At 34.2% G+C, this 16,513-nt stretch overlaps 1 protein-coding gene across 1 annotated transcript; it reads right to left on the bottom strand.

Annotated features, from left to right (window-relative positions):
- Window positions 1-13,214: 13,214 nt before the first annotated feature.
- On the bottom strand, window positions 13,215-16,253 carry Hsc70-4 (Heat shock protein 70 cognate 4). Its single transcript, XM_064050650.1, has 3 exons — window positions 16,142-16,253; window positions 15,757-15,961; window positions 13,215-15,103 (listed from the first exon to the last, which is right to left on the bottom strand). The coding sequence occupies exons 2-3, from the start codon at window positions 15,959-15,961 to the stop codon at window positions 13,359-13,361; spliced, it is 1,950 nt and encodes a 649-aa protein (XP_063906720.1). The 5' UTR covers window positions 16,142-16,253; the 3' UTR covers window positions 13,215-13,358.
- Window positions 16,254-16,513: the final 260 nt, after the last annotated feature.

Genomic DNA, 16,513 nt, shown 5'->3' with positions numbered 1-16,513 from the left:
TGGCTAAAAATGGAAAAATGAGATAATTCAACATTGAAAAATTTGAATAAAAAATCCGTTAAACCAAAAAGTGAAGTTTCGAAAAACTCACAAATTAATTTCAAAAAATTGAAAAATCGAAAAATCCGAAACGAGAAGGCGAAAAATAGGAAGATTGAGAAATCGAAACAACAAAAAGCGAAAAATCTAAAATTAAAAATTCGAAAAATTGAAAATTTTAAAAATCGAGCAATCAAAACATCAACAATTCCAAAAATCAAAAAATTGAAAAAAAAATAAAATTTAAAAAGTCGCAATATTTTAAAAAATCTAGTAACTAAAAAATCAAAAAATAAAGTGAAAATGTAAAAATTTAAAAATCCCAAAATTTAAACATTGAAAATTTGAAAATCGAAAAATTGAGAAATCGAGAAATTGGAAAGACGAAAAATCGAAAAGTCGAAAAATTACAAAAATCCATTAATAGAGAAATAAAGAAATCGAAAAATCCAAAAATTTAGAAACGTCAAAAATGGAAAAATCGGAAAGATGAATTATCGAAAAACTGAACACTCGAGAAATCGAAATCGAAAAATTGAAAAATCGCGAAATCGAAACATCAAAAGGTCGAGAAGTCGAAAAATGGAAAAATTGAGAACTGGAAGTGGCTAAAAATGAAAAAATGACACAAAATTGAAAAATCCAAAAATCCAAAACGAGATTTCAAAAAATTGAAAGACTGAGAAATCGAAACAACAAAAAGTGAGAAATTTAAGATTAAAAAGTCGAAAAATTGAAAATTTTGAAAATCGAACAATCAAAACATCAACAAATCTAAAAATCAAAACTGAAAAATTGAAATATGTAAGATTTAAAAAGTCGCAATATTTTGAAAAATCGAATAACGAAATAATTATAAAACAGAAAGGAAAAAATCTAAAAATTTAAAAATCGATTTACATATTGAAAAATCCCAAAAGTTAAACATTGAAAATTTGAAGATCGAAAAATTGGAAAGACGAAAAATCGAAAAGTCGAAAAATTACAAAAATCTATTAATAGAGAAATCGAGAAATCAAAATCGAAAAATTGAAAAATCACGAAATCGAAACATCAAAAATCGAAAAGTCGAAAAATGGAAAAACTGAGAACTGGAAGTGGCTAAAAGTCGAAGAATGGGAAAGTTCAAAATTGAAAAATTTTAACTTAAAGAAACCGATAGACCAAAGAGTGAAATTTCGAAAAAACTGAAATATTAATTCCGAAAAACTGAAAAATCGAAAGGCAAAAGTTCGAAAGATTGAGAAATCGAAAGAACAAAAAGTGAAAAATCTAAAATATAAAAATTCGAAAAATTGAAAATTTAATAAATCCAGCAATCAAAACATGTAGCATTTAAAAAGTCGCAATATTTTGAAAAATCGAATAAGTAAAAATCAAAAACACGAAAAGTCGAAAAATCTAAAAATTTAAAAATCGAAAACTTGAAAAATCCCAAAGTTGAAAAATTCCAAAACTTAAACAGAGAAATCGAAAAATTGAGAAATCGAGAAATTGAAAAATCGAAAAATAGGAAAATTAAATAATCGACTAATAGAGAAATTGGGAAATCGAAGACGCCAAAAATTTAGAAACCCCAAAAATTTAAATATGCATCGAAAAATAAAAAACGCGAAATCGAAATATCAAAAGATTCATAAGTCGAGAAGTTAAAAAATCCAAAAATTGAGATATCGAAATAGTTATAGATCGAAAAATTGGAAAATTCAAAATTGAAAAATTTAAACACGAAAAATTGAGAAATTGAAAAATGTAAGATTTAAAAAGTCGCAAAATTTTGAAAAATCGAATAAGTAAAAAGTCAAAAAGACACAGTCGAAAAATCAAAAAATTTAAAAAACCGAATTATGTTGAAAAATTCCAAAATTTAAACATTGAAAATTTGAAAATCGAAAAATTGGGAAATCGAGAAATTGGAAAGACGATAAATCGAAAAGTCGAAAAATTACAAAAATCTGTTAACAGATAAATCGAGAAATCAAAATCGAAAAATTGAAAAATCACGAAATCGAAACATCAAAAATCGAAAAGTCGAAAAATGGAAAAACTGAGAACTGGAAGTGGCTAAAAATCGAAGAATGGGAATGTTCAAAATTGAAAAATTTTAACTCAAAGAAACCGATAGACTAAAGAGTGAAATTTCGAAAAAACTGAAACATTAATTCCGAAAAACTGAAAAATCAAAAGGTAAAAGATTTAACGATTGAGAAATCGAAACAACAAAAAGTGAAAAATCTAAAATTAAAAAATTCGAATAATTGAAAATTTAATAAATCCAGCAATCAAGACGTAACATTTAAAAAGTAGCAATATTTTGCAAAATCAAAAACACGAAAAGTCGAAAAACCTAAAAATTTAAAAATCGAAAACTTGAAAAATCCCAAAATTGAAAAAATCAAAAACTTAAACGGATTAATAGAGAAATTGAGAAATCGAAAACCCCAAAATTTAGAAACCCCAAAAATTTAATACATACATAAATCCCAAAACTGAAACGTCGAAAAATTGAAAACTCCAATAATCGAAAAACTAAGAAGTCGAGAAATCTAAATCGAAAAATGAAAAAACGATCGATAAGTCGAGAAGTCGAAAAATCGAAAAATTGAGGTATCAAAATAGCTAAAGATCGAAAAATTGGAAAATTTAAAATTGAAAAATTGAAACACGAAAAAATGAAAAATCGAAAAAAGTAAGATTTAAAAAGTCGCAAAATTTTGAAAAATCGAATAAGTAAAAAGTCAAAAAGACAAACTCGAAAAATCAAAAAATTTAAAAAACGAATTATGTAGGTACATATTGAAAAATCCCAAAATTGAAAAATCCCAAAATGAAAAACATTGAAAATTTGAATTAATTCCGAAAAATTGCAAAACCGGAAAATCTAAAAACGAGAAGGCGAAAAATCGAAAGAAAACCGTTAAAACGAAAACTGAAAAATCGAAATATCGGAAAACTGAAAAATTAATTCCGGAAAATTGAAAAATCAGAAAATGTAAAAACGAGAAAGCAAAAAATCGAAAGACTGAGAAATCGAAACAACAAAAAACTGAAACAGGATAGTTTCTATTCGCTCTCAAACAAAGATGTAGCCTTAAAAAAGCCTGTCTTTATCGAAAATTGGAAAAACAATGAATGAGACGAATTTACATGTTTCCAATAATTCCGATCCAGTTCGTTCTAGAATTTTAATAAACAACATACCCACAGGCATCATTTCCACTTTAAGTTTGTAACAATGTTCCACAATAACGCCGTCCTTCATCACTACCAAACTTTCAACAATTCCACTTAAAATGTTCCTGTGAAATGAAGTGAACGTGAATTGCGTATACATGAAAATCGTAAGAGGTTTCAGTTAAATCGAATTTACTGTCGGGTGCATTTAGCCCGGAAACAATAATTAACTCAACTATCTGGTACATTAGACCGTAATTTTATATTCCTACTCGAGCGAGCTTTATTGATTTACGAACTTTTGTAGTTCGGCGGAACTACGCTTCTAAAACGGAAATTTGCAATAAAAAAGCACTACTCTCATAAGACAACTTCGTTAAAATGTAATAAACTGAATTTTCAGACCGGTCGCTGCTTTTAAATTTTGTTTGTTTTGGTATCCCGGCGCATCCACCATTTGTTGATAAAAGCTGCAATTTCGGTATTAATTTTCTAAAATTTAATTAAGGAAATAAGCACTTTTCCTGCAGCCAGGAACTTATGGGACTTGCCTGCATCAACAACAACTGAAATCAGGTTTCCTCGAACTCGTTAAAATTGTTTGTGAGTTCGTGTTACAGAGCGTTGCATTATATAACAATGCGAAATTGTACAATGCATAGATCAACAACATGTGGCACAAGTTCTCTGTATAATAATAATGATCCTTTATTGTCCAGCGGTTTCCACCCAATTACATGAAGTAACAAACTTGATAAACATACAAGTGGTATGGAGTAAATTAATACTAAAGCGTGGATTGGAAATGTAATCTTGGACAGAAGCCACATTAAATTTGTTAACTATTAGGTTACGTGGTTGTTCTAAAGACAAAAATGATTTATAGAAGCCCAAAGTCCAACTTTTTTTGCATACAGAGGTAACTTAAGACGTAAAGTCTTTAAATTCAGAAGCGTATTTTTTATTTTCACATTCCGAAGTTTCAGCGTTTACCATTTGCCACAAACCTCTCCGATTTTCCGCAATCGATATTAATTATTAACCACCAAATCCTTCCTACCCTCACATCTCGTCCTTCCACCTCGGATGCACAAGCGCAATGCGCTGCAACAGTCGCTGTTCGCCTTCAAATAGGTCAAGTTCGTCGCTCTCAACTTTGACCGAGTTAACCCATCGCTGAAAATCGCGGCAGTGCTTGTTGAGTGTTTGAATCGAGTGCCTGTTGCTCCCAGGTAAGTTAAATGTTAACTAAATTTTGACAAAAAAAATCCAGTGTCAAATGGCATAACGCTGTGTTAGGGTTGCGAAAGCTCAAGCAATTGTGTTTAACACGTGTTAATTATTACTGAATGTTGCCTGTACAGGACGAGCTGTAGCTCTATCTTGTTGACAGCAGTCTAACTGCACCAATTAAACTTTAACTTCGCAGTTACGTGTTAATTAATTTTTTCCGTCTGCTATACGACTGTGTTAATTAAAAATTTTAATTGAAACATGTCCATATTAATTACAATGTCGCGCTCTTTGAAGTTCTTTTATTAAAACTGCCCTCTGCTATAAAAAAATCACAAAACTCAATTTCAGAGTACAAAGAGCAAACACGTATGTCGTTTGACAGCGAAGCCCTAATTGATCTAACGAGTCCTGAACGTACTTTTCCTGGAAACAACAGCACAAAAAAGCAATTTTAGCGCGTCACTTTTTAGTATTCGCTCAAATTAAAACATTAAACAAAATTCAAAAGCACAATTTATTGTGTTTCACATTTTCCACGAATTTCCACTTTTCCGAAATGGATGCAGTTGATATTCGACGTTTTATGCACTAGAACGCAAACCTTGCGGAAAATCCGACAGAGCGTTAATTCTAACCCAGCAGATCAAAGCGGGAAAAATGCGTGGGATATTATTTCCAGGATTTTATATTCGTGGATATTTGGTGCGGAAATGTGTCACAATAGAACGTCCTGTGCATATTGAAGTGCAGTTAGCTCTAAATGAGTGGGACTTTAGACACGTGTACATACAAAGCTTTTAAATCAAACAAAAGGCGGCAACTGGAAATAATTTCAAGCAGTAGTTGTTACTTAGAACTAAAATATTGGCTGCGATTTCGATAAATTCAGGCGAGTGTGAAATGAATGAACGCAGAGTTAATCAAACTTAGTAAAACCGAACTCCAACGAGTCAACCGCCAATCAGCAGCCAGTCTAAAGTCAACTAACACACCACAACTTCTGTAATTTTAAAATCAAATATCGCTGTTAATTTAGACAGACTTGGTTTCAAATGAATCACTTTTTATACAAATGGCAAAACATCAAAGGTTCCGCTTCATAGAACTGTTTTAATTACATGTATCATGTAGGTACAAAATTTTTAATTATGTAGCGTCAGACGTAGAAACGATAATTAAAAACGTATCACGTTTTATGAAACAACTAGGAAAATCTCTATCTTTAGGTAAAATAATAGCAAAATTATAAATCCCGAGTGCTTGTTATAACTTTTCTAAATACATAATTAAAAATTCATTACTAGATGATAAAGCACCCAAAGAACTTAAAACGCAATTTCGAGCAGGACGCAATATTGATAGACTGATGAAAAATGATGTATAACTTGGTTAGTGTGAATTTTTAAGCATTTTTTGGAATAACTTAACGAGATTGCAAACCCCGACAAAATAAAACCTTCCGGGTTCTTATAATAGTGCATACTGTATGTACAAATGGTGTACCGGGTGTCTGGAAAATGGAGAATTAACTCTTCAGTACGTTATCAAAAAAATAATAAAGAAATCTTTATGGTGTAGACTACAAGAAAAACGTAATTTTATAAAAGCAAAATTGGCAACACTGCACGCACCTAATGCGTGAACACCTCCGACTTACTTTCGTTTTTTGACCTCTTTTTTGTTCTCTTTTTTTTCGCCTTTTTTGTACCTTTTTCAACGCTTTTTTGTGTCTTTTTTTGGCTTCTTCTCTTATGTGGCGTATTTTTGTTCGTTTTTTCATTCCGTTTTTTAAAGTCCCTTTTGGTCCTACCATTTTTGGTCTGGTTTTTAAACGTTTTTTTGCCCCTTTTTTATTGTCTTCTTCTTTTTGTAGCGATTTCTTTATCGCTGTTTTACCTCGTTTTTTGTCCTCTTTTTTTCTTCTTGTAGCTTTTATGTCCCTCTTTTATCTTGTCTTTTTATTGTCTTTTTTTCTTGCACCATAATTTTTTATCGCTTTTTGTTGGTGATTTCGTGCCTTTTTATCCTCCGTTTTTTCCACTTTTATGTCACCTTTTTTGTTCTCTTTTTATCGTCTTTTTTGTAGCTTTTATGTCGCTTTCTTTGGTCTCTTTTTTGTTCCCTTCTTTTTATCATCTTCATGTCACATTTTGGTTCCTTTATTGTTGGTTTTTATAGCATTTTTTTCTAGTTCTTGTCCCTTTCTAGTCTAGTTCTTGTTTTTATCTTGTTGTTATTGATTTTTTTGTAGCTCTCATGACGTTCTTTTTTTTTCGTCTTTTTTTTTAATTGTATCTTTTATCGCGCATTTTGGTTCCTTTTTTGTTTATCTTGTTTTCACATTTTCTGTTAGCTTTTTTTGACGTTTTGTTTCAATATTTTGTTCTCCTTTTTATCGCCTGTTTTCGGTGACCCTGGTCCCTTTTTCGTCCCTTTTTTGTCGTCTTTTTTATTGTCTTCTTCTTTTTGTAGCGAATTCTTTATAGGGTTTTGGTCTCGTTTTTCCCCCTTTTTCTGTCGTCCTTTTTTCATTTTCTCTTGCCTCTTTTTGCTTCCTTTTTGTTTTCTTTTTTGTCACCTTTTTATAGCTTTTATTATCCCTTTCTTTTTGTTCCTTTTTTTATTATCTTGTTTTTATTGAATTTTTTTCTAGCTTCTGTGTCGTTCTTTTTTATCGTATTTTCTTATTGTGCCCTTTTTCTTAAATTGTATTTTTTATTGACTTTTTGAAGTTATGTTTTGATATTTTGTTCTCTTTTTTATCACCTTCTTTTTGGTAGCTCTAGCCCCTTTTTTGGCCCTTTTTTGTCGTCTTCTTCTTTTTGTAGCGAATTCTTTATTGTTTTTTGATTTCGTCTTTCCCCCTTTTTTGTCCTCCTTTTTTCACTTTTTCTTGCTTTTTCTGGTCTCCTTTTTATTCCCTTTTTTGTTATAGATTTTGTGTTCCCCTTTTTTCTACTCTTCTTTTACTGACATCTTGTTTATGTAGCGAATTCTTTATCGCTTTTTGGTCTCGTTTTTCCCCCTTTTTTGTCCCCCCTTTTTCACTTTTGTGTTAGATTTCTGTTTGTAACATTTTTTTTTATTCCCTTTTCTTATCGTTCTTTTGTGGCTTTTATACCGCTTTTTTGTCGTCATGTTTTATTGTCTTCGTTGTTATTATTTTTTTATCGCTTTTTTGGTCCCTTTTTTACTTATTTCTCGTTTTTTATCACTTTCTTTTTGTTCCTTTTTTTGTCATCTTGGTTTTATTGAATTTTTTTATAGCTTTTATGTCGTTCTTTCTTTTTCGTCTTTTTTACTGTGCCCTTTTTTTAAAATTGTATTTTTACTTCGCGAGCGTAAGCAAAGGAAGTATTGTAATCGAGTCCGTCGGTCGACTCTCTACTTTTACGTTTTCTCGATCTTTCATGACCCCTAGAAGACGAAGAAATAGGTCTCCCATTTCCGTCTGTCTGTCCGTCTGTCCGTCTGTCCGTCTGTCCGTCTGTCCGTCTGTCCGTCTGTCCGTCTGTCCGTCCGTCTGTCCGTCCGTCTGCCGTCCCGGATTTTTATTAGACAGATAATCTCCGAAAGTACTCGACCGATTGTTGTGAAATTTTGTACTTATATTAAGAATATCATGTAGATGGTAAAACGCTAACCAAAATTTGTCTAATCATCCCCACCACTAATGCGATGACGTCACTTCAAAATTGTACATAGTAAATGGGTTTTCAATTGTATAAAATAACATAGTCCTACACATGTAGTTTACAACTCTGAATCGACTTTTCACCCGAAACGTCCAGATTTTTGGAAAAAAAATCAAAATTATAAAACAACATTTTGAAATTTAATTTTTAATCTGCTAATCAGAATGCTTTGAAATGTTGCAGATGTTTTAAGGCTATAAAGAGCATCATAAATGTTTAGTCAAAATATATTTGCTTATCCCCTCCAAAAACTTGATGACGTCAGCTCGAAAGTTTGCCGAATAAATCATATCTAAAATGTACAAAATATGATGAGTCTGTACTTGTCATTTATCACTCCATTCATATTTTTTGGATTTGCATATACAGAGTGACTCAAAAAAATTAATGAATGCGTAAATATATTTTATTGATTTAATCAGGAACTACAAAACGGAATGCTCTGACATCTTGCAGATGTTTTAAGGTTATAAAGACCATAATAAATGTTTAGTCAAAATATATTTGCTTATCCCCTCCAAAAACTTGATGACGTCAGCTCGAAAATTTGCCGAATAAATCATATCTAAAATGCACAAAATATGATCAGTCTGTACTTGTGATCTATCACTCCATTCATATTTTTTCGATTTGCATATACAGGGTGACTCAAAAAAATTAATGAATGCGTAAATTTATTTTATTGATTTAATCAGGAACTACAAAACGGAATGCTTTGAAATCTTGCAGATGTTTTAAGGTTATAAAGAGCATAATACATTTTTAGTCAAAATATATTTGGTTATCTTCTACAAAAAACTGATGACGTCAGCTCAAAAGTTTGCCGAATAAATCGTATCTAAAATATACAAAATATGATGAGTCTGTACTTGTGATTTATCATTCCATTCATATTTTTGGATTTGCATATGCAGGGTGACTCAAAAAAATTAATGAAGGCGTGAATTTATTTTATCGATTTAATCAGGAATTACAAAACCGAATGCTTTGAAATCTTGGGAATATTTTAAAGTTATTATAAGCATGGTAAACTTTTGTTCAAAATGTATTTGTTCATCCCTCCTAAAAAAATTGATGACGTCACCCGTAAATTTTGCTGAATAAATCCTATCTAAAATGCAAAAAATATGATGAGTTTGTACTTGTGATTTATCATTCCATTCATATTTTTTAGATTTTCTTAAGAGGTGGTTCAAAAAAATTAATGAAGTCAATTTATTTTATTGATTAAATTAAAGGCAACACTTATTATTAGTATTACACCCCAACCAACCCAATTTGGTAGACACAAAATTTGTTAAAGGAAAAACTCGGTTGAAACATAAGGGTAGCACGCTTATTTACATCGACTTTAACATTACAGACCTGCATTTGTTTTATTCGTTCACTTGGTTCCGCGAATGTGAAATAGACATGTTTATAATCAACCAATTGTGAATTTCACCGTCAAGAATTAAAATAAAACCCAATGTTTTATATAATAAGCGGAAGTCGAAGCAATAAAACCGATGGTCGTTTTGTTTACAGTTTCTCTGTTTGACTCTCATGCACGTATGTTGTTACGCTTGTCATCTTAAATTAAGAATGTTTATACATAAACGATTTTCAGTTGCCGTATACGTGAGTAAATTGTTTCGTTATTTTATTGATTATAAAAAATCAATATTCAAAACGACCCAATTCATTTTCCCGAAAATTTGGGAATACAATAATTTTATTCTTAGTATTACACTACATCTATCCCAACTGATATACGTGTCCTTGCAAAAATGTTGATGACGTCATCGCAATTTTTTTAAATTCCCACTACAAAAATGTAATGAGAAAAAAACACAATAGGCATGCAGTCGTCAAGTTTCCGACAGCGAGGGAAGTACTGTCTAAACTCTTTAGACCAATTTTTTATCGCGTATTTTCGTTATTTTTTTTTACTTTTTGTCGACTTTTTTGAATTTTTGTTTCGATATTTTGTTCTCTTTTTTATCGCCTTCGTTTTGGTAGCTCTGGTCCCTTTTTGTAGTCTTCTTCTTTTTGTAGCGAAGTTTTTATCGCGTTTTGGTCTCGATTTTCCCCCTTTTTCACTTTTTCTTGTCTCTTTCTGTCTCGTTTTTGTTCTCGTTTTTGTCGCCTTTTTTATAGCTTTTGTTCCCCTTTCTTCTTTGTACCTCATTTTTTTATTGTGACCTTTTTCTTAAATTGTATTTTTTGTCGCGTATTTTGGTTCTTTTTTGTCCTCCTTTTTTTCACTCTTTATGTTAACTTTTTTGACTTTTTTTTATCGCCTTTTGTTGGTACCTCTGGTCCCTTTTTTACTCATTTTTTGTCGTCTTTTTTATTGTCTTCTTCTTTTTGAAGCGAATTCTTTTTGTCTCCTATTTGTTCACTTTTTTGTCGCCTTTTTTATAGCTTCAATAGGGCCAATTCTGAATCAAGCATGTTAAAATTTAAAGGTTGTTAAAAAATAAACAGCCAATCAGATTTACAAATTTAACTCGTTACTATGGAAATTTGCAATTTTAGCACCCTTTAAATTTAACAGGTTTGATTCAGAATTGCCCTTTATGTCCCCCTTTTTTTCTAGTATTTTTTTATTGACTTCTTCTTGTACCTTATTTTTTTACCGCTTTTTTAGCGATATTTTGGTCCCTTTTTGTCCTCTTTTTTTCACTTTTGTGTTAGATTTCTTTTTGTAACGTCTTTTTTTGATATCTTTTTTGTTGTTCTCTTTTTTTCGTCCTTTTTTTGTGTCTTTTATATCGTTTTTTATCGTCTTTTTTATTGTCTTCGCTTTTAGCTTATTTTTTCCTCAACTTTTTTATCCCTTTCTTTTTATTAATTTTTTTGTTATATTGTTTTTATTGATTTTTTTTGTAGCTTTTACATCGTTCTTTTTTTAGTCTTTTCTTATTGTACCCTTTTTCTTAAATTGTACTTTTTATGAGTATTTTTGTCCTCCATTTTTGCACTTTTTTGTCGACTTTTTTTGAAGTTTTGTTTTTATGTTTTGTTTTCTTTTTATATCGCCTTCTTTTTATCGCTTTGGTCCTTTTTTGTCGTCTTCTTCTTTATGTAGCGAATTCTTTATCGCTTTTTGGTCTCGTTTTTCCACTTTTTTTCACTTTTTCTTTCTTCTTTTTGTCTACTTTTTGTTCTCTTTTTTTTTGCCTTTTTTATAGCTTATATGTTCCCTTTTTTTAGTCCTTTTTTATTGACTCCTTTTTATAGCGAATTATTTATCGGTTTTTTTTTCTCGTCTTTCCCCCTTTTTTGTCCTCCTTTTTTCACTTTCTCTTGCTTTTTCTTGTCTCCTTTTTATTCTCTTTTTTGTTGCCTTTTTTATAGCTTTTGTGTTCCCCTTTTTTCTACTCTTCTTTTACTGACTTCTTGTTTATGTAGCGAATTCTTTATCGCTTTTTGGTTTCGTTTTCCCCCTTTTTTGTCCCCCCTTTTTCACTTTTGTGTTAGATTTCTATTTGTAACATTTTTTTTATTCCCTTTTCTTTTCGTTTTTATTGAGTTCCTTTTCTTGTACCTCATTTTTTTGGCTATATTTTGGTCCTTTTTTTTCATTTATAAATTATAAACAAAAACAAAACCAACAAAAGAAAAATCCATTAAAGCATGTCATTTGCCAAGAACGCTCTCCTAGCAGCTACTAGCCCCGCCCACATACCCTATATTTTCTTAGAGGGTGTGTCATTTACCAAAGTCAGTCTTATGTTAACAAGTATTAGCCCCGCCCACCCACCCTATCTTTTCTTAGTGGATATCTCATCTGCCAAAGTCAGTCTTATCTTAACCAGTATTGCTAAGATAAAACTGATTATGGCAAATTACATACCATCTAAGAAAAATAGAGAGTGGGGAGGCGGGGCTAGTACTTGTTAACGTAAGACTGATTTTGGTAAATGATATATCCTCTAAGAAAATAAAGGGTCACTGGAATGAAGAAGGGGTGGGTGGGTGGGGCTACTACTCTTTATAAAACTAGAAAAAAGTTAAACTTAGCCCCAACCACCCATCCACCCATTTTGTCATTTTCTTTCGGAAATAAAAAAAAAATCTTATAGATAGTGTAACAAACAAATTAAAATTAGCGTTTCTTTTCTTTTTTTCAGCAGTCTACGTTCTAATAGTTCCGATTCCCACTCTACAAAAAAACATTAAATTAACTCCGCCCACCCACGCCGCCTCCATTTCAGTGACCCATTTTATATAGTCCGAATGAAAGGTGGATTTCAATTGAACAGAAATAAAATCATTTGAGTGAGAGCAGTGTGTGTGGGCGGGGCTACTGCCGCTAATATAAGACTGGTTTTGGTAAATTATATATTCTTTAAAAAAATAAAGGGTGAGTGGGTGGCGCTAAAATTCGCTAAGATAAGACTGATTGTGGCAAACGATATACCTTGTAAGAAAATAGAGGGCGGGTGGGCGGGGCTAAAACTTTTTAAGGTAGAACTGAACAATATTAAGAGTCCTCACTGGAATGATGAAGGGGTGGGTGGGCGGATCTACTATTTGCTCAAAACTAAAAAAAGCTATACTTAGCTTACTTTTACAAAAAATGTACTGAAGAGTTAATCCGCCATTTTCCGGACACCGGGCATAGCGCATACTGTATATACATAGATGCTTATTGCTAATTGTTATACATAACCTCAATGCGATTATCGTCTAAAGCCACTTGATATTGTTCCAATTATCTGATGAATAATCCTGTTTAATGCGATTACTCATTAGCTAATGGTTCTATATTTCATTCGAGTGAAAAATTTATCGAACGTTCTGCAACCAGCAATACACCTTAGGGGTTGTACTCGAATTTTGTAGGTAATACGGACTCGTACTTTCTTAGTTTTTTCCGAAGAGTGTATCAACACTGACTTGTCCCAGCATTTACAATTTTTATTAAAAGAAACTCCAAACACTCGGTATATTTTTGGAGTTAACAATTTCCAATCAATTTCTAATTAAATCGCTCGACCTGACGGACCGGGGAAATCCGGACCGTCCAGCGCCACCTCCAATCAATACCCACCTAGCAACCACCCCCAATCAAACTCAAACTTGGATTCCAAATAATTTATTGAGAAAACAGGTTGCGTTACAATGGCAAAAATTCCTTTAGTGGCCATACAACATAAAAAACAAAACTGAAATCACGAATTGTCTGCATTAATACTGGAATTACAAAACAAAAATTGGAATGAATTAATCTACTTCTTCGATGGTAGGTCCGGCTCCACCGGCACCGGGAGCTGCACCCGGAGCCGCCCCTCCCGCTCCCGGGAATCCAGGCATGCCTCCGGGAGCTCCACCGGCCCCCTGGTACAGCTTCGTGATAATCGGATTACACAAATTCTCCAACTCCTTCTGTTTGTGTTCATACTCTTCCTTCTCGGCCAATTGGTTAGCGTCCAACCAAGCAATCACCTCGTTACACTTATCCAAGATACTATTCCTCTCGGATTCAGAGATCTTATCCTTGACCTTCTCGTCTTCCATCGTGCTCTTGATGTTGAAACAGTACGACTCCAAACCGTTCTTCGCAGAGATCGTGTTCTTCTGTTTCTCGTCTTCGCTGCGGTATTTCTCGGCTTCGTTAACCATGCGCTCGATATCCTCCTTACTGAGCCGTCCTTTGTCGTTGGTGATGGTGATTTTGTTTTCTTTGTTGGTGCTCTTCTCCACCGCCGTCACGTTCAAGATACCGTTGGCGTCGATATCGAACGTGACTTCGATTTGTGGTACTCCTCTAGGTGCCGGAGGGATTCCGGTCAACTCGAATTTACCCAACAAGTTGTTGTCCTTGGTCATCGCACGTTCACCCTCGTACACCTGAATGAGCACCCCGGGTTGGTTATCGGAATAAGTGGTGAAGGTCTGGGTTTGCTTGGTTGGAATGGTCGTATTACGTTTGATTAAAGCTGTCATGACACCGCCTGCGGTTTCAATACCTAGAGACAACGGTGTGACGTCAAGAAGCAACAAATCTTGGACTTCTTCGGATTTGTCGCCGTGCAAGATGGCGGCTTGGACGGCGGCACCGTAAGCCACAGCTTCATCAGGGTTAATACTCTTATTCAGTTCTTTCCCGTTGAAGAAGTCCTGGAGCAATTTTTGTACTTTGGGGATACGGGTGGACCCACCAACCAAAACAATATCGTGGATCTGTGATTTATCCATCTTGGCGTCTCTGATGGACTTCTCCACTGGTTCCATCGTCGATCGGAACAAGTCAGCGTTGAGCTCTTCGAATCTAGCTCTAGTAATAGACGTGTAGAAATCGATTCCCTCGAACAAAGAATCGATTTCGATGCTAGCTTGCGTGGACGAAGACAGAGTGCGCTTGGCTCTCTCACACGACGTGCGTAAACGACGTAACGCCCTCTTGTTCGTCGTCAAATCCTTCTTGTACTTCCTCTTGAACTCCTGGACGAAGTGGTTAACCATCCTATTATCGAAATCTTCGCCACCCAAATGTGTGTCACCAGCCGTCGACTTTACCTCAAAAATACCATCTTCAATGGTCAATATAGACACATCAAAGGTACCACCGCCCAAATCGAAAATCAGAACGTTCCTTTCCCCAGTTCCTTTCTTATCCAACCCGTAGGCAATAGCGGCTGCCGTCGGTTCGTTGATGATACGCAAAACCTGGAGACCGGAAATGGTTCCGGCGTCCTTTGTGGCCTGTCTTTGCGAATCGTTGAAGTAGGCTGGGACGGTGATTACGGCGTTTGTTACAGATTTCCCCAAATAGGCTTCCGCGGTTTCCTTCATTTTGGTCAACACCATGGAACTGACTTCTTCTGGGTAGAAGGATTTTGCTTCTCCTTTGTACTCTACTTTGATTTTGGGTTTTCCACCATCGTTGATTACTTCGAAGGGCCAGTGCTTCATGTCGGCTTGGATGGCGGGGTCGTCGAAACGACGCCCAATAAGACGTTTGGCATCTGGAAAGAAACCGAAAGTCAGCCAAAGCAATGACCGGGAGACGCTAACATTAAAAAAAGGGCTTCAGTTGGTTAAATAATCACAAAAGTAGCTCATAAACTCTAGTCTGGCGTGACATTTAGTATCATCATGGAAAAGTGGGCGGTGGGCGGCCGCAATGTCAAGGTCAAACTAGTTCTAAACATGCAATTGAAATTTTTTTTTCCTTTATTATTACTATTATTACTAAGTTCACATGTATTTGTATTTTTGTTCCCATAAGGACGTTTGTCTGTGGGAAAATAAACTACCATTATTATTATTATTTGATGTTATTTTATTGAAATTTTTGAAAAACATGCAAAAATTATTGACTTTCAAGTGTTCACTGGCACGAAACTGCGGGGGGAGGGGGAAATCCGGTGATCTGATTTATGGAAAAACCGGCACCTTGACCAACAAAAGCGTAAACTGGTGGGTTCAAAGAATTTTATGGGTTTGTTACTCTGGGACGGTTTCCTCTAACCTTTGACATTGCGCGCTAGTAACCAATACACGCCCCTCATAAAGATAAAGTCCCTAGCTGAGTGGCTGACGCACTCGCCAAGGCCGCCATTGATTAATCATCAAATATGCATGCCGCAACTTTTCCCACGAAATTATCATGACTCACCAAAAATTGTGTTATTGGGATTCATGGCCACTTGGTTCTTGGCGGCATCTCCAATGAGACGCTCTGTGTCTGTGAACGCCACATACGAGGGCGTCGTCCTGTTGCCCTGGTCGTTGGCAATAATTTCAACTTTTCCGTGCTGGAAGACCCCCACGCACGAGTAGGTAGTTCCAAGATCGATACCGACTGCTGGTGCTTTAGCCATCTGAAAATCCAAAACCCCTTAAAACACGCACTCAAACAACCGACGGGAATTTGTAACACAAAACCTCACGTTTAACGTCAATCACGTGTCGCAATTTCTTTCGATTTTCCACAATTTAAACAAAACGTTGACGTTGTTGACTTAGGGCGACGCGATTTTGATTAAAGGGCTAATATTTACCTTAGTTTGTGTGATTGCAGACAAGTCTTGAGTTCAACGAGTGTTCACTTAACCAGCAACAAAGATGGAATCGACCGCAAAAAGCAAATGGCCGGCTTTATACGGCTTCGGTGGTGGTTCTAGAATATTCCAGAGCTTAACCAATCAGGACGAAAAGTTCGAGTCACGCGCTGGCTGCGATTGGTGGACGAGCGCGCTCTGGAACCTTCGCAGAAAAGCCGTTTTTTTCATAAATTTTTTACAAAGAAAATACAAGCGGGTTCTTTTTATTAACAACGCTAAAATTCTTCCACGATTTTTGTTTTACACCACGATGAGCAAAAATATTTAACTATGTCGTAAATTTTACAACTGCAAAAACGTTGATTTGCC

This window comes from Zophobas morio, unplaced genomic scaffold (genome assembly GCF_036711695.1).
Source record: "Zophobas morio isolate AGI-343-1 ecotype UQ-CSIRO unplaced genomic scaffold, CSIRO_AGI_Zmor_V1 ptg000008l, whole genome shotgun sequence".
NCBI classification, from domain to species: domain Eukaryota; kingdom Metazoa; phylum Arthropoda; class Insecta; order Coleoptera; family Tenebrionidae; genus Zophobas; species Zophobas morio.
The sequence above is the reverse complement of the archived record's forward strand: the minus strand, read 5'-3'. Positions and strand labels throughout refer to the sequence as shown.